We start from the raw sequence: 19,801 nt of genomic DNA, 5'->3' as shown, positions 1-19,801 counted from the left end.
GTGATGGTGGGACCTGCACAAAGCAAAGGACACTTAGGAAGTCCTGAGTCAGAGTATGGGTAATGTCATATAACCTCAAAGTTTGAACATGCTTCACAGCATCACCTCTCAGGGCACTTTTATGTGCCCTGAAAGCAAAAGCTGCATTTCTGGCAAACTCAATGGCATGAATTTGTTGCATCAGCTTTAAACAAGCCCCCAGGGGGTGAGGACAAGAAAGGGTCACTTCAGGATCCTGACCAGGATGTTGTTCATGTTGCAAGACTTTGCTCAAGGGAATCAGTGTTTACTCCCATTTTGTACAGTAAAAGTGAACGTTAAGGTTTACAGCTTCCAACCTAATGACTTCATGCATCCCTAGAAGGCTCCCAAGTAATCAGCAGATGATGGCCTGTCTGTCAGGGCAGGCTGAGTGCAGGGGCACCTGCCATGCTCCACCCCTGCTCTGGTGTCATCTGGTGTGTCACTTGGTGGGGGAGCAGCTATGCCCTCGGACTGCTCTCAGTTGTGCTGTGGCTGCATCCCAGCCTGGGCGGAGTGCACGTTTTCTATCTAACAAGCTTGCTATTCTCTGAAATACTTGTCCTTACAAGCATGAAGGAGGCTGCAAATGGGTGAAGCACTGAACTGCTGTGTATGTCATGCTGTCTGTGTGTGCCAGCCTTAGAAGTCCTTTATCAAAGTTGCTGGAGGCTAGAGTTGTGGGTACATAGAGTATAAACCACTTAATTTTCTATGTCATTATTTTACCTTAGTGGCTGTTGGAACGTCAATGATTAACAAGAGCTTGGAGAAGGGTGATTCACAGCCAGTTGTGATGATACTGCAGTCCAAGTTTGGATTACGAGTCATTCCTGAGTGTGCTGAAACCTACTTCAGGAACCTCTCCGAAGCCAAGAACCTGAAAACTAGAGAAGGTAGAAACCCTCCTGAATAGGACAGTTCCACGTGTCGGTATCACTGAGGCACCTAGAAAACTAGCACAGAAGGCTTACCTAAAATCACGGTAAACTGAGGAAGACAGTTGCTGGTTTTAAATCTTTTGAGAAATGTTATATTTGCCCAAGTGCTTTTTACATGATGCTGAACTGTTGCACACATCATCTAGACTACAGTACATGCTGAGAAAGAAGTCTAGCTATTTCCAGAGTCTAGCTAAGACTTCCTAGAGTCTCAAACAAGCCTCTGAGTGAATTTATGGCACTGTCAATAGTGACTGTCAATAGACTAGTCCATCCTCTCAGAAAACCATATTACTCTCTGATTTTTTTTTTTTTCCTGTTAGCAGATGAAGAGAAGGGTTAGGCTGCACACTTCAGCCTTACAGGTTACTGTCAAAGATCAAGACAAGCTCTGCCAGATTGTCCATGGCCCATTTATGGTCCCTGTGCATTGCCAGAGCAGCAGGTATCAGCAAAAGCCGGGGCTAGAATCTGCCCATAGCAAGACAACGGGATGTTTTGTCATGTTAGAGCTGCAAGCTGGTCATAGCTAATGCAGCCAAGATTAGCTAAGAATTAAAAAAAAAAGTTACCATCAATGTAGTACACTTTCATACAGTAGATGGGCACGTTTCATCCTGCAGCATGATTTCTGAGAGGGCATTTTGCACAAATGACCTTATCAGCTTTACCTTGGGGCCTTTTGTCCATGAGGAAATGAGGCTTTTCCTGCCTGTCAGGATACAGCCTTGTTTACCAAAGCACTAAACAAGACAATGATGTGGATATAGGAAGTGTCCTGTGTGAGCTAAGTGTCAATAAGGCCAGCATTTGGCCAGAAGACAAGAACAAGATTTTTTTACAAACATGGTCTCAGTTCCACTTATGTGAGTGATGATGGAAGACATAGCACACACTGTTTCAGGAGCAAGCACTAACTTGGCATGTTGGGGTTTGGAGAAGCTGGCAGTGGATCTGTACTAACCTCATACATGTTTCGTTCTAGAAGAATGATCCTGATCCACCTAACAGGATATTTTGAAAACATCCTTACTACAAACTGGCCCAAGACACATAGTGACTTTGCATGTAAAATGGCTTTGTAGCAAATGTAGAGATGGGAAAGGGGTAGGGAGAGCTGTAATTTATCAGTGTAACAGGGCACAAATGTGTACTAATGGTATGTATTGCTTTTAGATTCTAATGAAAGTCCATGGATTAAACTTGTAATGAAAAACATATATGATTACTATTATAATGTGGAAACTGAGGAAGGTACTTGTGCTGCCCCTGAAGGAGTTTTACCAAAAACTTCATGGTTAACTGGTGAAGAAATCCAGGTAGGTGGCTGAAATGTTTGCTTTCATTGCAAATGCAGCATAAACATTTGAGAGAGAGCAAGGCATGGTAATATCAAGGGAAGAGGCTGTGCTGGGTGAGACTGAAGATCACTTTAGAAGTGATCTTCTTGATCACTTGATGAAGATCATTATCTGCTTCTGACAATAGTAGCAACTTAAGTCTAAGCAGACAGTGGTAGCACAGCCTCCTGTCTGATGTCTGACAATGATCAGGGACTTCCTAACTGGAAGTTACAGCATTCCTTTTAATGGCCACCAGCAGACATCGATGGAGGAAAGTCTGATTGCTTTCATATCCTTTTATGTTTTATGGACTTTGCATTGGCCTATGACAAGGAATTTCATTCTAATAATCTGACAGCATTCTTGTATCTCCAAGTTCAAGAGGATGAGTTGTCATACTTAAACTCCTTTACTGTAGAGGTTTAGCATTAGCATGAAATATAACTTAGAACAAAGTAGACCACACAAGCTTCTATGCAATTTGGGTGGTTTTTATTCTGATGCAGCCCATCTAGGCTACAGGTTTACTCTGCTGCACAAACAGCTCAAGTCACAGTGTAGGTCCTTCTGAAATTCAGACTGCAGCAATACTTGAGCATGCTTCTCTATAGAGAGATCCCTGATTCAGTTAGTATTTCTAGATGTCTGACTTGTACAAAAAAACTTGTAAGTATTAGGAAAGCAGAACTCTCCTAAAGTATAAAAAAACTCTCTCAAAATAGCATATCCAGCTGAATAACTGAGGCTTGAAAGGAGTTGCTGGAGCATGTCCCGAGAAGGGCAACAAAGCTGGTGAAGGGTCTGGAGCAGAAGTCTTATGAGGAGCGGCTGAGGGAGCTGGGACTGTTTAGCCTGGAGAAAAGGAGGCTGAGGGGGAACCTTATCGCTCTCTACAACTGCCTGAAAGGAGGTTGTAGAGAGGTGGGGGTCGGTCTCTTCTCCCAGGTAACAAGTGATAGGACAAGAGGAAATGGCCTCAAGTTGCACCAGGGGAGGTTTAGACTGGATATTGGGAAATTTTACTTCACTGAAAGGGTTATCAAGCATTGGAACAGGCTGCCCAGGGAAGTGGTTGAGTCGCCATCCCTGGAGGTGTTTAAAAGACGTTTGGATGAGGTGCTTAGGGACATGGTGTAGTGGTGGTCTTGGCAGTGTTAGGTTTACGGTTGGACTTGATGATCCTAAAGGTCTCTTCCAACCTATACGATTCTGTGATTCTGAGTTCAGTTACCCTTCATATAAAATTCAGTGGTAGCAAAGTAGCTGTTCCTTCACACTGATTAAAATCTAGGGGTAAATCAGAGAGGCTTGGATAAGATGAACGTAAGCTGTACAGACAATGGAGAGAATACAGACCAAATTACAGGATGATTTTGGCTTGAGTCTTTTTGCCTTTAAATGATTTTTTTTTTCCATGATCTCTTAACAGAGCATTGTTGGGCAAGTTACAGCAGATTACAATCGAAAGCAGCTCTGGCTTGCTAATGAAAATCTGATTGTTCAGCTGCAAGCCCGAGCAAGGGGATTCTTAGTCAGAAAAAATTATCAGGAGAGAAAAGCATACCTTCAAAACCAGGAACCATCTGCCATCAAAATACAGGTATAGTTCTAGAACAAGAAGGTAACATGGCTTGGGCAACTTTCTGCATGTGACAGGTGATGTGGCTGATTACTACTGCTGATAAAATTCTCAGATTGGTCTGTCTCCCTGTTTTCCTTAGCAGCAGTTCAAACTTCTACGTCTGCAAATATATTCTTGTCCTCATTGGAGTACTTGTGTTTTTAAATAGCAAATATCCAGTTTTAAAAGAATGGATCATATCCACCTGCAGTCTAAGTTACTTCAGTAGGAGAAGCTCAGAAATACATAGCCCTGGCTTTATTCTGAGGTGCTCAGGTTTTGCATGGTACACCTAACTATGCACAGTACAAGATTAGAAGATTTGTTGAGTATTGAAGCAAAAATTTCTTGGCAAAGCATGACTTAAGAAATACATTCCTTTCTAGACTATCCCCACTTGGAAGTGGTTTACCTCTGCTCTATTAAGCCATAGCTGGGTAGGGAGTGGCAGCCGCCCTGGTGTTCTTGGGCTCTGGCAGTATTTCTTGGATGTCTTCAGCTTGCTGAACTCCAAAAGGAGTATAAAGGAAACTTTCTGTTGAGGGTGTGAACACTGAAAAATGCATGCACACTGGTTTTAAATGGTGAAATAGCCACCTCCTCTTAGAATAAATTTATTCCAGTCTTGAAAAACAATCAGTCAACACCCCCCCAATTATAGAACAATACACAACTGATTTTTTTTTTTTTTTATCTATAGTAACTTAATTTAACAATTCATTATGATAAATACCTTTACCACTAGCAGCTGTCATGGGGATTGGCTTTTCACTTTCTGGTGTGGTGTCTGAGCCCAGTAAAGGACCATACTGTCCTTTGAAGAGTTCAGGGTCTGTGAACAGGCTCAAAAATATGGAAAAATGTAGGTAAATAAAGTTGTTCTCTGACAGTTTTCTCGGGCATTAAAATAGAAATGACTTGCCAAAGGACAACAAATAGAGGACAAGGCTGGTGTGACTGGCTGGATAGAGATGAAAGGCAAAATACAGTAAAGGCAGTGAGAGTATCTATGTTAGCCCTGTTGTTGGGTTCCTTGCCAAGATTTTGCTTCTGAGCTAGGAAAGGGAGAGCCAAGTGAGGGAACTGGGAGGTTATCTGTGGTACAAGATGATCCTGAAGAGACTTGGGAAAGAGGCCAGGCCAAGAACCATGGGGGTCCAGCTAGGTAGGGGACAGCTTTTGCATGTAATGCGCAAGAGCTGGCAGAGTCTTCCCTGTGTGGGATGAAGCCAGTGACTGGGATGATAAAGGATGTGGGCGTACTGGTGATAAGAGTAAGGATGGCTTCAGGGGAGGGAAGGAAATGGCATTGGACAACAAAGTGTTTGTGCTGAGACTGGCCAAAATTAATATGAAATGTATCAGAGCACCTTAAAAATATAGAGGCAAGCTTACTTACACCTTAATTATCTTTTTACCACAATGGCAGTTTTTCTGTACAAGATAAACACTGTTAATGATTTTAGTGCATATATGTAGAATTTTAATAAATGGTCTCCTGCCTTTTATGAAATAGGCTTTCTGGAAAGGATTCAAACAAAGGAAAAGCTATGTTGACAGATTAAAGGTGCTTCAAGGCAATGCTGCTGCTGTTGTTAAGGTAAGATCCCACTGTGTTTTGGGGCCTGAGTATGCTTTAACCCTTGCCTTGGTCCTCCACCACCTGAGAATCAGAGACCAGGAAGACAAACTGGAGGGATCTGTGCTCCAGAAATTTGCATGGTGTTGGAAGTTGTTTAATTGACAGCTTAAGTAAATTGCTTCTTGAAAGCTCTGCGTTTGACTTCTGTCAGGCTTTGCCGAACTTGAGTGGCTCATAATAGAGATTTCCTCACCCTTCCCTCTTTCCATAATACTAAACTAAAAAATATTTGAGCTGACGGTGTGTTATCATTTCATTAAAAGCTGTCAAATTTATCTGTCTGAAAAGCGTTCACTTTTCTGAGATGCTAACGGGATACTATGTCATGACTAGATCGTAGATCACAGATGGGATATTGATCTCCTATGTCTGAAGGAGACTGGTTTACAACTGAGAGCTGAGACTTGAAAGTAGAAATTACTGCCAAAGATAGTGCTACACATGGGTGGTAGAGCCTTGAACACAACTTGCTATTTGAGTCAAAGCCCATTAATCTGGTCACTGGACTGTAGAAGCCCAGTGGTACAGTCATCTATGGCACCGAGCATGTGAGAACAGCATGCCTGCAGAAGAGGACTGTCAGAAGCGAGTTTAACACAAACACACAAAACAGTTTGTGCAGTGTCTGTGAAGTTTTACTTAATTTTCAGATTCAGTCATGGGTCAAAATGTGGCTAGCAAAGAGAGCTTACAGGAAGCGGCTGCAATACTTCAAGGATCATGTAAGTCCTTTTTCCCCATTTTGAACATGAAGCATTAAAATAGGGTAACATGACTGCATGGGCAGTTTGGGGAATCTCAGGAAAGAGGGTGCAGGTTCTGCAGTGTGTTTCTGAGCAGAAATGTGTCATAACTAGATTCTTTTTCCTAATCCTGGTCCCTTCCAGAATGATGAAATTGTGAAGATACAAGCATTTCTCAGAGCAAACAAAGCCAGGGAGGACTACAGAACACTAAGTAAGTGGTAACAGTTGAATGTTGTATATTTGGGGAGAAGTATGTTACTGTGTTCAGTCTTTTTTTTCTAAAACTTTCACCCAGGATTTCTCAGTTTCCTATTTCCCTTCAAAAGAAGGTGCAAGTGTTTGTAAACAAATTGTTTTACAGCTGAAAGTATTTTGGGTAGCTGTACTTACACAGTATGACAAAAATATTGCTCTAACTGGCATAAACTTCTCTCTGCAGTTCCAAAATTTTCTGCACAGTGATCACTTTCCTGAGGGTTTTAGGAGTGTTCAGTATTATGTCAACTAACAAGCCTATTTACTTCAACTATAGTTGGTGCTGAAAATCCACCCTTGACTGTCCTGCGCAAATTTGCCTACCTCTTGGACCAAAGTGACTTAGACTTTCAAGAAGAACTAGAAGTAACAAGATTAAGGGAAGAAGTGGTTACAAAAATTCGATCCAATCAACAGCTGGAGAAGGACTTGAACTTAATGGATATAAAGATTGGACTGCTGGTGAAAAACAGAATCACTCTTCAGGTCAGCAGGCTCTGTTCAGGCTCCCCTGGTAGCATGCACTGAGCACTTCTGTGTGTTGAAGGAGCTCAGGATTACACAATTACACCATGGTTGAGGCTGGAAGGGACCTCTGGAGGTCATCTGGTCCAACCCCCCTGCCCAAGCAGTGCCACCCAGAGCAGGTTGCCCAGGACCACGTCCAGACAGTTTCTGGATATCTCCAAGCGTGGAGACTCCACAGCCTCTCGGAGCAACCTGTCCCAGTGCTCGGTCACCCGCAATTAGTTAAAATACTCCTGATAAATTAAGCAATTCTTTTGTGTGTCTTAAGTAATCTTGTCAAAATACCTTGTGGTAGAGGTTGTTCTGTTGTCCTGAGTGGTAATGTTACTTTGCTACTGAATGTCACTGTTTGTTTTGCTACTTGTGGACAATAGTAATTGCTTGGCAGATTTTAAGCACCTTTTCTGTGGTAGGATGGAGTAGACTTCTGACCATGTTTGAGAGCTTGTTCATTGTTAACTAAATGATGAATGAGTCTGTACATGAGATTAGGTTTCCTGGATGGTCACTGTTGGGAAGCCACACTGGTGACAAGATAAAGATGTTCAAAAGACTGGTTAGTGAATAGAGCAGCAAAATATACGAAGTTGTTAATAAGGTCCCTTGAAGGAATATTGCATTTAACATGGCTGGGAAAATGTTAATTTTTTCCAATTTGCCTTTTTGTTAATATATAATCTAGACTTTTGATCTGTCTGCAGGATGTGGTACTGCACAGTAAGAAACTTAACAAAAAGAGCAAAAGTCAGCTGGAAGAGATGGTTATGGTTGACAAACAGGGTATCAAAGGCTTGAGTAAAGAGAGAAGAAAAAAACTGGAGGCTTATCAACATTTATTCTACCTTTTACAGGTAAATCTTAATGTAAAAATTAGCATGGCAGCAAATTGCTAAAGAAAAACTGGAAATATATTCCTTGCTTTGTTTTAGTGATTGTTGTAGTGATTATGAAAAGATTTCCAAAGTAGTATGCAGTGTGCAGCAAATACTATGATCAACTTCTATTTCCTGTAATTGAGAAAATCCTTGCTGTCTTTAAATAGTGCAAGATCTATAGCTGTGTTTTTCTTGAGAATAACTTCAGTCCATACTGAAGCCAAAGAGAAATGTTTTCCTCCAGATATCTTTTTGTTCATGTAAATTACTGTCACTATTACTGTGCATTATATGTGGTGGAAAGGAAGTTGTCTGCTATGCAGCTGACAGCATATAATGCATCTATTCTTGTGCTCTTTTTATCTCATCTCACTGAAGTTCTTCTAGAAGAATTTTAGATCTTCCCAGGGTAGATGACCTCTAATACTTAAGTGGGCACGTAGTATGCAATGCCTTCCTGGTAGATAGCCATTGTCATTTGGTAAATTGTCATCGGATATATAGACCTGATGCACAGCAGTACTGTTCGGAGACTACAAATAAAATCCTTACTGGTGCTGCTCAGATATGTAATTGTGCAGTATTCAGTGTTTCTTATACATTAGGATTTGGAAAAAAGTAAAGCCAGTGTGAAAAGTGACATATATGGGAATCAACATAAATGGTTTTGGAGTTAATGGAAACGTAGAGAGAGCTGCCACCCAAGTGGGGGTAGTCTGTCCTGGACAATAGTATTTAAGTAATTTGTTTGTTTTGTAGACTAATCCCACGTATCTGGCAAAGCTGATTTTCCAGATGCCACAAAACAAATCAACCAAGTTTATGGATACGGTCATCTTCACTCTATACAACTATGCCTCCAATCAACGAGAAGAATATCTGCTTCTCAAACTCTTCAAAACTGCTCTAGAAGAGGAAATAAAGTATGTGCACTCACAAGAAGAATTCAGTTAATTTGTGTTGCAGACAGTTCAATGAATACTTCATACCTAAAAGAATTTGATGGTTAATCTTTAAATTGCTGTAAAATTGTATACATATTTTTGTTACTATAGAAATTTGTTTTCAGGGTAACTTATTCGTTAACTCAAGCTATTTCCAATTCAGAAAAAAATATTTCTATGGTGGACAATTTTTTTGTATGAAAAAATTGCTTGAAAAAAATAGACACTAGGGTTTCTTGCTTTTGTGCTTGAGTATTTAAGGGTGGAGAGAGTCTTTTCTTTCTCTATGTAAATGCATGTTCTGTAAGTGCAGAGCGGTGGCTCAGCCTGAAACAATAAAATCTTATTTTATGCCCTTAACAGGTATTTGCTGAACAGGTATTTGGCCTGAATCAGGTATATATTAGCTGCCATTAACTATGCTATGTTCCAGGGACATTATTATAACACATATAGAATTCAGGTAGTAGTTTCTATAATCTTGTTGTTTATACAGCCTATTTCTTAGGCTTTCATATAAATGTTTCAACATAGAAATAGGATAATTTAAAAAAGGTCAGTTTTGAAAACATGGATACATGCATACGTAAGTCAGGTCTGAGAACTCTTCTGTTCTTGATACAGCTCTAAGGTAGACCAGATACAGGATATCGTTACTGGAAACCCCACTGTCATTAAGATGGTCGTCAGCTTCAATCGAGGTGCTCGTGGACAGAATACTCTGCGTCAGCTCCTGGCCCCGGTGGTGAAGGAGATCATGGAGGACAAGTCCCTCATAATCAACACTAGTCCTGTGGATGTGTACAAGTCATGGGTAAACCAGCTAGAAATGCAGACCGGTGAGGCCAGGTGAGTGAGGAAGCTGGACGTATTTGTACCGTTTAAATACCTGAGGGATCCTTCAGTTCTGTTCTCCCTTTCCTTCTCTGACAAATTGCACTTGTGCCCATGCATCCCTTCCCATCTTTCTGCAGCACGAGTGTTTTTGGGGAGAGGTGCTTGAAAAACAGGTACTTTAACCTGCTCTGAACAACAAAGGGATCACTTTCCTGGTCATGAACTTCACAAGTCAATTACTTAATCTTTACAAGTGTAGTAGACTATGCCATGGAATAATTTATAGCCTTTTTCCCAGGTTTTGTAACAGCATGTTAGTAGTGTCCCAGGCTTTTGAGGAGCTATGCTGGGACTGGGATATGGAGATGCATGCCTTAAATTAGGATTCCCCTTTTGTAATTAAGGGAAGGTACGTGATGGTGTGTGCACCCCCACTTAAACTGTCCCCTTCCAAAAAAAGGAAGCTAATGCATCTGAGACTTTTGTTACTTAGCCAACTTCAACGGTATTTGTCTGATGTTTTTTTCTGTTCACTGATGGCCCTTATGAAGCAAAAAAAATTATTTTATTCTCAAATACGTTTAGCCTGGTTTAATATGTGTTTGCTTTGCAGCAAATTACCATATGATGTAACCACAGAACAAGCATTAACACACACAGAAGTGGTCAATAAACTGGAATCATCGATTCAGAGTTTGCGAGCAGTAACTGACAAAGTTCTCACGTCCATATTCTCTTCTCTCAATATGATGCCGTAAGTGCTGAGTTAGGACTCTCCAAGCTGCAGTTCATGTGCACAGTGAGGCTTCACTTGAAACTCAGCGATGGAGATCCTTTCAAATTACATGGCTTGTGATACGTGCCTCTCGAATGACTTCCCCAGTAGAGGGAGTGGTTTCTCCACTTCTCTGGCTCTGCTTTAGCAGCCTCGTGAATGTCTCCTGTACTTGAAACTTTTTCTATTTTCCATTATCATCTGATTTTGTGTTTTAAGTGGCTGGGGGAAAAGCCAATAACTTGGCTGACTAGAATGATTGTTTTGTGTTTTGTCTAAGTCTTTCCAATATTTTTCCTTTTTAATCTGTTCTACATGTAGTTATGGAATGAGATATATAGCCAAAGTTCTGAAGAGCTCGCTCCATGAGAAATTCCCAGATGCAACAGAAGATGAACTATTAAAGGTAGACTTCTGACAGCAAACTTCCAGCAGCTTGATCCTTTAATACCAAAGGGGATTTTTATTGACACTAAGCATTCTAAGGAACTGAGAACACCAGTATTTACTGAAGGAATTTGGCACTTCTTGGATTGCAAAGGGGTGGTGGAAGGGCAGGAGAAGGGAACTGTGTTGCCACAGCCTAGCTATCTTAACTGGGTGCTCAGCAATTCTTATGAAAGACAGTGCTCAATCTGGTTTGGATAGTAACTGTTCTTAGAAGGCTGGAGTTTATCTGAATCATCTTGGGTTTTGGTGTTGTACTATGGTCCTTACCACCAGCAATCCTTTCATGGAGAACACTGTGGCTTCCATTCCCGCCCCCCAAGTTGTTAGACATATTAAAAAACAACGTATTAAAAAGAATTGCATTAACATTGTAATTTAAATACAACGAAGAAGGGTTTAAAAAAGGACTTGCAAGTAGATTGTTACATTACAGTTACTTAAGGTGCTTGTAAAAGTTGTAGGAATGATGTTTGTACAGACTGAAAAGTAAGGTGTGAGTGATAAGCATGGTACCGGCACACTGGCCATCGCTAACCTACCACAGCCATGGTGCCTCTTCAGAGGGCCTAGGGGGATTGCTCCATGAGCCTTCCAGCCAGCTGAGACACTGACAGCTCTCTCTAATTAGAACTATTTGCACCTCAATAAAGATGCTTTCATTAGTGTTTAATGAAATGGTTCTAAAATTACAAGGTATTCATTTCAATAGGACTTCCCCATTAGTTTTCATAAAGATACTGTTCAGTGTTTTAAAAAAAAAAAAAATATATATATATATCCTGGTGCCTAGAGGACTTCAAACTCCTCAGCTGAAAAATTAATTCTGCTTTTGTGTGTTTTAACAATGCATTGGAAATCCTTGCAAGCAGCATTTATGGGGTACTTCTGCCCATCACTTCAGGAATACAGATTAAGGCATTGCTCAACCTATGATAAAAAATAAGTAGCAAATGGAGCAGAAGGCACCCAACTGAAAGCCTTTAAACGTGTAAGTTGGAAGTTCTGCAGGTGACTACGCATAAGCTGAGGCAAATTGCAGAAAGAAAATTCCTGCCTGTTTCTGAGATCAAGAATGATTTGAAGCCACCGGCTGCACAATACAAGTTACTGTAACATCATTACAGAAATTGCAGTTTGAAAAATCTGTTCTCTAGTCTTTTAGGGCTGCATGCAGCCCTCATGAGAAACAACGAGTCCCTTGTCAATGAATGCATTAAATGCTGGCAGATATCCATAGCACTTCAGAGCCTCTGGAGCTGAACCTTGCAAAATCTAGAAGAAAGAGGAGTTGTATTTGTCTTTGTGTTCAACTCAATGCCTTGCAGTAGCTGACCTGAAGCCAGCACCAAATTGAAATGTGGTTGTAAAAGTCCATAACTGATGTTCACAGAGGTGTTGTATGAGGCATATCTTATAAAAGACCACAGGCTCTTTCAGCTAGCTGTATAGGTAATGCGTATGTCTTGGGAGTTCTTCTAGCACTGATTCCTATGGTCTAATTCAGAAGTATAAATGATTGATCATGTTTTGTAAAATGCAATGACTGTATGCAAAGGGAAGATCTCTTAATTTTTTTCTTATAGATTGTCGGCAACCTCCTGTACTATCGCTACATGAACCCTGCCATTGTCGCTCCTGATGGTTTTGATATAATTGATATGACAGCCGGGGGCCAGATACACCCTGACCAGAGGAGGAACCTAGGTTGCGTGGCAAAAGTCCTTCAGCACGCTGCTTCTAACAAACTCTTTGAAGGAGAGAGCGAACATCTGTCATCTATGAACACTTACCTCTCGCAGACATACCAGAAGTTCAGGTATGCAAAGCCCTCACACGTACCTACACAGTAAGAGCTCTCCTCTAGGATGAGTAAGGCAGGTGGACTCCTCATTTATAGGAATTCCCTGCTCAGAGTTAAAAACATTGAGTGATCTGCCATAGAGAAATTCTCACTGCTGAGGAAGTTGAAGCAGGAGTAACAGGTTGTATTTCTGCCTGAGCATTACTTTGAGAACTGATCATCTCTGCTGGCTTGGTTGCAGGAAGGCTTCCTTACTGCAAGCACAGACCGTGAGAGCAGTGTGGGGTGATTCGTTATCCAGCAGAAATAATGTGTTCTTAGGGTCGGGAGGACAGCTGAATGTTTTGTCTGAGGAAAAAACTTATTGGTCAGGAAAAAGCTGCAGGTTTTGCTTTATTCTTTCATCTTTGCCAAGAGATTCCACGCAGATTTTATTCTTTCATCTTGCACAGTCACAGGAAATTACATGTTTTGCTACACTCCGAGACACAAGTTCTTTGGGATTATTGCCCATCATCTTGGGTGTTGCTATTATTAGCTTGAAGTGTCGCTGAGTCTTGCGACAAACCCACTTTCAGAACTTCTGTCTTTAGTGTCCGCCCTTCATGAAAGCAAATGCGCCGTTCATATAATGGGTTTCCTTGAGACATCAGCCATGAACACAAAGATACTTAAACTTAGTCATTCTGTTTATTGAAGTATTTAAGGGCATGACACAAACATGAAGAAACAATAGGGTAGAAAGTGTTATAGCAAGAATAACAAATGCTAATGAAAGAGCCTACTCCAGTTGGTCCTTTGATCACTACAAAAGGAAGAATCCCTCTCCTCATTAAGCTAATTTTATACAAAACTGAGTCTCTGCGTGACTGCACTCTACTTTAACTAAACCCTCCTTAGAGACCAGTGGTGGCTGCTCTCAGCTGCCAGTTCCCCTTGTACTCACCCAGCAACTGTAATTGCAATATTAGCTATGTTAAAAGCTACCAGCCCTGCCTAGATCTTTTACTGTGAGTTTATGAACTTGTGCAGGAATTTTGTCCAAACCCTTCTTAAGCCTTTGAGATCATCTGCCTCCACAACGTCCTCCTGTAGCAATATTCAGAAGTTTGCCACTTGTCAGTTAAAACAGTGCTTTCTTTTGTTTATTTGAAATTAGTATTTTTCTGCTAGTTTCATTGCAAATCCACTTGTCACATTATTGTGGGATTTGATGAACGAATTCTGCACCCATCTCAAGCAACACCACTGTGATTTTGTACAACTTGATCACATCCCTCAGCTTTTCCTCTCCAAACTGAGGAATCCCAGCTCCCCTCCCCCCCTTTTTTTTTCCCCCCTAATACCAACTTTAAAGGTCCTCTGAGCCTGAAACGTGCATCATCCTCAACAGCGCAGGGCTGGCACAGTGAAGGCAGATCAGCTCCTGCAGCATCCTTGTAGGCCTCATCTAAAACACTGTTTCTCCCAGCTACTCCAACTCGGGTCCTCTCACTTTGGAAAACAAAATGGTCCTCTGATGGGAGGATCTTGCTGTTTCTTGGTTGTCTGTGCACATCCCTGAAGCTGCCAGTGGCTTGAAGAGATGCCCTTTGTCATCTTGGGAAGCAGGTCTCGGCTCTCCATGTATGTGCTAATCATGTCAAAGTAAAGCTTCAACCATACTTTGCATTTTTTCCTCTCAAGATTCTTGCATTTATAAACAATACCACACTTTCTGTCATTTCGAGCAGCTCAATTTCTTAGCAACAGTGCTTTAAACATTTGTAGGCCAAGTGGTAATTTTCTGCAGCTATTTCAAATAATTTCTTGTTGGCACACTTCATACTACAAAGTATCTTCATAAAATCAGAGGGTCTTTCTGTGGAAATCCTTTCGTAACTTCTAGACCATTAAATACAGACTTCTCTAAGTGTTTAAAATTTACCAAGTTATCACTCCTTGTTGAATAAGGAGGAAAAAAATTACCTTTAAAACAATCTTCCACCAGCTGTCCAGGAAAGATGGAACGCTTCATCATTTGTATTGATGTGTAAATGTGTTGCCTCCAAAAGGTTCCTTCAAACACTAAGTGTAGATTGCAGCTAATAAGAGAAATAGAATGGATGTCAAACACTTGATTGTGGTTTTTCTATGCAGGCTAACTAAAGTGAGTTTCTAGGGGATAATTATTGAAGTCTTTCTCATTTTCTCTTAGGAATTTTTTTCAAGCAGCATGTGATGTTCCTGAACCAGAAGAGAAATTCAATATCGATGAATACTCTGACATGGTGACCCTTAGCAAACCTGTCATATATATTTCCATTGAAGAAATTATCAATACCCATTCAGTAAGTGAATTAAAGTATACTAGTCAACAGACTAAAGTGTATAGATTGTGAAATACTTGCAAAAAACCAGTCTCTGTGGAAGGCTTAGGGCGGGCTCATTCTTCCTTTTGAAACTATTTCTTCAGTTCATCTCTGAAATGGTCTGGAATTGAGTATTAGATTGCATTTTTCCTAGAAAACTGCTTCCATGTAAAAGCTTTGTCCTGGTTTTGGCTGGGATAGAGTTAATTGTCTTCCTAGTAGCTGGTATAGTGCTGCGTTTTGGATTTAGGATGAGAATAATGTTGATAACACACTGATGTTTTAGTTGTTGCTGAGCAGTGCTTACACTAAGTCAAGGACTCTTCAGCTTCTCATACTGCCCTGCCAGTGAGTAGGCTGGGGGTGTGCAAGAAGCTGGGGTTGGACACAGCCAGGACAGCTGACCCCAACTGGCCAAAGGGCTATTCCATACCATATGATGTCATGCTGAACAAAATAACTCAGGGGAGTTGGCCGGGGGGGTGTGGCCGCTGCTGGGGAATGGGCTGGGCAGCAGTCAGTGGGTGGTGAGGAATTGCATTGTGCATCACTTGTTTTGTACATTTTAAAAATTATTATTATTTTCCCTTCCTTTTCTGTCCTATTAAATTGCCTCTATCTCAGCCCACGAGTTTTACCTTTTTTCTGATTTTCTCCCCCATCTCACTAGGGGGAAGCGAGTGAATGGCTGTATGGTGTTTAGCTGCCTGCCGGGTTAAACCACGACAAGCATCATCTTGAATAACAATTAGAATATAACATTTTCTGATGGGAGGGAGGAACACTTTTGTTCTAATCTAGCATGACGTTTCTAACTTATTTATACTTACAAATATTTTCCTGTCTTGGCTAAGAAACTGACACTAATTTGAAGAAGCTCCTTTGATTCTGGGAATAGAGGAAAATTCAGTATATTTTGTGACTCTGGCATTCTGTCATATGTTTTGTTGGAAGCAGATGCAAACGTCTGATTTAGAAGGACTGAAGCTGTGGCATCCTGCCAGTTCTTTATCGTGGGTAAAGAACAGATTAACCACAGTCTGTAGTATGACTCATTAGGGTGTAAGTTAAATGTCTACCACATGGTCCTCCTAAAGCTGGGATATTACTATCTGTTTCCTGGCTTGCAAATTTTCCCCTGTTCCCCACTCCCCCTCATCCCCCACCAAAAACCCTACAAAGAACCTCCCACAAATATTGTCAGATACACTATGGAAAAGGTAGAATACCCAGCTCCCAGTACACCACATTACAAGTTAGCTTTATTCAAGTGAAAACTAATAGCCTAGTCTGCTAAAAACATATTTGCTGGATTGTCTTTGTGCCTATTCTTTCTTTTAATTTTTTAAGACATAGACCTATGCCTACATATTTATGATCAGTGATTACATTTAAACACTAATCGTGGTCAAATACTCCTTTTAGTGGGTCTGTTGCATGTCAAATATGTTATTTGATCCTAATGTGACAAAGCATTACTACGCAATTTTATATTAGCTGGTAAAATACTCTACAAAATATGAAGTAATTTAATGAAAGCAAATTCCCAAACAAAGGAGGTCAAGGAGATGGTCTTTTTTGATAACATGACCCTCTGCACTTGCCTCTCTAGAGGAAGCAAGCAATTAGGTCTGAAGACTGTACACTGTCTGCATGCAGTATATTTAGCAGGTTATCCCCCTTCTCCTGTGCCACCTCTTCCACCAAACCTTCTCTGAGAGCCTGAGCCTTCATCTGAGTTGTCTTCTTCCACTGCACGTTCCCTGCAAGTGTAAATTAAACTTTCCACTCTGGTCATACAGCTCCAAAAAAAATCAGTTTAAATAACAGGAGATGCATAAACATTTTGTCTGTTGTCACGTGTAGCTCGGCTTCAGAAAAAGATCTTAAATCTGCCCTCTGTCATCATCTCCCATGGCACTTGCCTACTCTTAATTTTCATTGCACACCTCTGTAGGATGTAGCTGGAATGAGGGATCTGTTGCATTCATCAGCTTTGGTTTTTGGTGCTTCCCTATCTCTTGCCTTCGCCCCAAAGAATTTGTCCTGTGAATGTCTTTTTCATTCTGTGTTTGTATAGCCTCAAGCATGGTTGAGTTTTAGTCAGTACACACAGTGTTTCTCAGCAGTTCTCGCAGTATTAGCCAACATTACATACAGTGTGGGGTAGCTGCTGCATGTAAGAGAGAAACTTGGTTTAAACAAGTTAGTAGTTATGGGCTTATAATGCTCGCTTCTGTCTTGTAACTACATCTGAAATGCCTTTCTTTTCTGGACATAAGCTTTTTAGCTGTCAGTAAGTTTCTAGTAACCAGTAACTTTTGACTGACTATAACTTGCGGTGTTTAAAATACTTAGAATCCTGGAATTTTTGCCTACTGTGCATGCTTTCATGTAGCTAACTTTCAGTGAAGCTTGGTGACGTTATGTCTTCCATCAGTTCTCAAGTAAGGAATATTGCTTCTGTGGGGAACGGACTGTTGAATCTAGCGGTCACTAATGCTGCCGGCTTTATCTAACTCAGCATGAGGTTACTTTTCTCAGGGATAGCGAGAGCCTGTTTTCAAGAAAATGTTACTGCCCTGTTCATGCCCTTTATTAACTTGGCTTACCAGTATATTTGTGGCTTAAAGTTTTGAGAATGTGCCCAGCTGCAATGGAAGTTACTGTGAATACGTTCACAGATCTCCTGCAGCTTCAAAGTCTGTTAGAAATTGTGCAGCCTGTGCTGCATAGCTGGTTTCTCACTTACAAAATATAGTCATTTCTGAAAGATATCACTGATGCTATTGTAAACTACCGGAACAGATACACAGAAAATGGGTATCTTTCTGTGGACCACCAACCCTGTCTTCATTCCTTTGTGTGCTCAGTTCAGGATGCAGCACTGAAATGCTCTCTGCTAGGGATTATCGCCCTTTACTCTGTGACACTTTGTTAGTCCTTAAGGCAGATCTTAAACTTCTGCTCAGCTGTGATGTTCAGCACTCCAGAGGTGATTGCCGGAGGAGCATGGCAAGCTGTCTTACAGCAAGAGCAATTCTAAACTCATAGTTCAGAACTGAGCAGGCTTCCCCCCTTGGGTCCTCCATAATCCTGATCACACTAGGTCTGTGTTTTTCAGCATTTAGTCTCTGATTTATTTACAAGTATAACGATACTGGGAATGTTTTTTCTGATGGGATGATGACTTCATTTACATTTGTTCATAGCTACTATTAGAACACCAGGATGCCATTGCCACTGAGCCGAATGACCTGCTGAACGAACTGCTGGAAGGGCTGGGACCTGTTCCTGATGTAGAGTCTTTCCTTGGTATGCTGTTCTTTGTCTTTATGGTTAACTTCACTCTAGGGGCAGAATTAAATGGGGGCTTGATTTAAATACCCTCATGTCTCTCATAGTGACAGCTTCTTCATTTACTGTAGAATTATTTTCTGAACACTTTTTGTAACATTGCTCCTTATAGTTGAACCTTCTTCTAACTGCAATATTCACTCTAAATATTAATGGTGTGATTCAAAATCCAAACATTAATAACGTTTCAAGCAGAATGATTCAATTGTGCTCAAATTGCAGGTAGAAAACAAGTGATTTTTAATAACCTGATTTTAAGATTTGCCAGTGTTGGCTAGAAACTTACAAAAAGTGCACAGATAATTCTTAAAACAGCCATTTTTTATTTTCTTAATTATCCAAATAAAAGTGAAGTTTTTGAAGTTATGCAATTTATTAGAGAGTTAAAAGGAATACATGCGACTGATATTTAATTTGCCTTAATTGTAGTAAGATGTGAACTGTTTCAAAAGTAGCTAGGATGTCAAGGATAATACCAGCTTCCAAGTGAATAGCCTGTTAATATAGCTGCTACTCTTTTTCATTTTTTACTATCACTGCATGTTAGGACAAAGGATGTTAAACTGTTTGTATTCTTCTTTGAGAAGAAGACATGCGAGTCTCTTGCATATCAGTAGCTTGAAAAGAAAGAATTGGTGGCGTTTCCAAAATATTCTATTGGGCTTACAAATAGCTGGCTTATGGTTTTGATTGTTCAATGGAGAAAAAAAAAAAGACTGCTTCTAAATGGTAGGAATGGCTGTGCTATTTAATAAACTTAATATTTCTGATGATTTACAGTGGTTTATCTAGGTTCCTGTTCGCTTCATGCATTGAATCACGGGAAAGTTAGCAAATTTGGAGTAAAAATGTTTCTTTACAGGGGAAGGAGCTGTTGATCCCAATGACCCCAACAAGGAAAGCACGCTGAATCAACTTGCCAAAACTGAGATTTCACTGTCTCTAACAAGCAAATATGAGTTACGAGAAGGTGAAGATCAGGATCTCAAAAGCCTGATGATAAAGTAAGTTTTGCTCAAAAACCTATATTCTGGTCATGCTTTTTGTTTGCTGTTTTTGGTTATTTTTAAAAAAAAGTTGCTTCCACCCTGCTGCCCTGCCTAAGTGCATTTTTGAGATACTGAGTGCACTAAGTCTTCAAAAGCCAGTTTGTGTTCAGTCCTACTCAATCTTTTGCAAAAGTCAGAGAAACTGTCAATTTTTCCAGAAAGCTTACAGAAAGATAAACATACTGCCACTTCTGTTTTGGACCATGACTGGATCATTATCTAACCTCGTAAGTGCTTTTCCATGAAGCTGCAAAAGCATTCTGCT

The 19,801-nt window shown here is 40.6% G+C and overlaps 1 protein-coding gene across 3 annotated transcripts in view; it reads left to right on the top strand.

Moving 5' to 3' along the window:
- IQGAP2 (IQ motif containing GTPase activating protein 2) overlaps nt 1–19,801 on the top strand; it is a 129,959-nt gene that overhangs the window by 100,984 nt on the left and 9,174 nt on the right. For all 3 annotated transcript variants that reach the window (XM_075526980.1, XM_075526979.1, XM_075526978.1), the window contains 16 exons: nt 756–917; nt 2,139–2,281; nt 3,735–3,905; nt 5,443–5,526; nt 6,219–6,290; nt 6,456–6,525; nt 6,847–7,055; nt 7,799–7,948; nt 8,732–8,895; nt 9,541–9,765; nt 10,367–10,507; nt 10,850–10,934; nt 12,562–12,794; nt 14,977–15,109; nt 18,343–18,445; nt 19,350–19,491. In XM_075526980.1, coding sequence (XP_075383095.1) covers nt 756–917; nt 2,139–2,281; nt 3,735–3,905; nt 5,443–5,526; nt 6,219–6,290; nt 6,456–6,525; nt 6,847–7,055; nt 7,799–7,948; nt 8,732–8,895; nt 9,541–9,765; nt 10,367–10,507; nt 10,850–10,934; nt 12,562–12,794; nt 14,977–15,109; nt 18,343–18,445; nt 19,350–19,491 — 2,287 coding nt within the window. The remainder of the gene's footprint in view (nt 1–755; nt 918–2,138; nt 2,282–3,734; nt 3,906–5,442; nt 5,527–6,218; nt 6,291–6,455; nt 6,526–6,846; nt 7,056–7,798; nt 7,949–8,731; nt 8,896–9,540; nt 9,766–10,366; nt 10,508–10,849; nt 10,935–12,561; nt 12,795–14,976; nt 15,110–18,342; nt 18,446–19,349; nt 19,492–19,801) is intronic.

This window comes from Mycteria americana, chromosome Z (genome assembly GCF_035582795.1).
Source record: "Mycteria americana isolate JAX WOST 10 ecotype Jacksonville Zoo and Gardens chromosome Z, USCA_MyAme_1.0, whole genome shotgun sequence".
Taxonomy (NCBI): Eukaryota; Metazoa; Chordata; class Aves; order Ciconiiformes; family Ciconiidae; genus Mycteria; species Mycteria americana.
The sequence above is the reverse complement of the archived record's forward strand: the minus strand, read 5'-3'. Positions and strand labels throughout refer to the sequence as shown.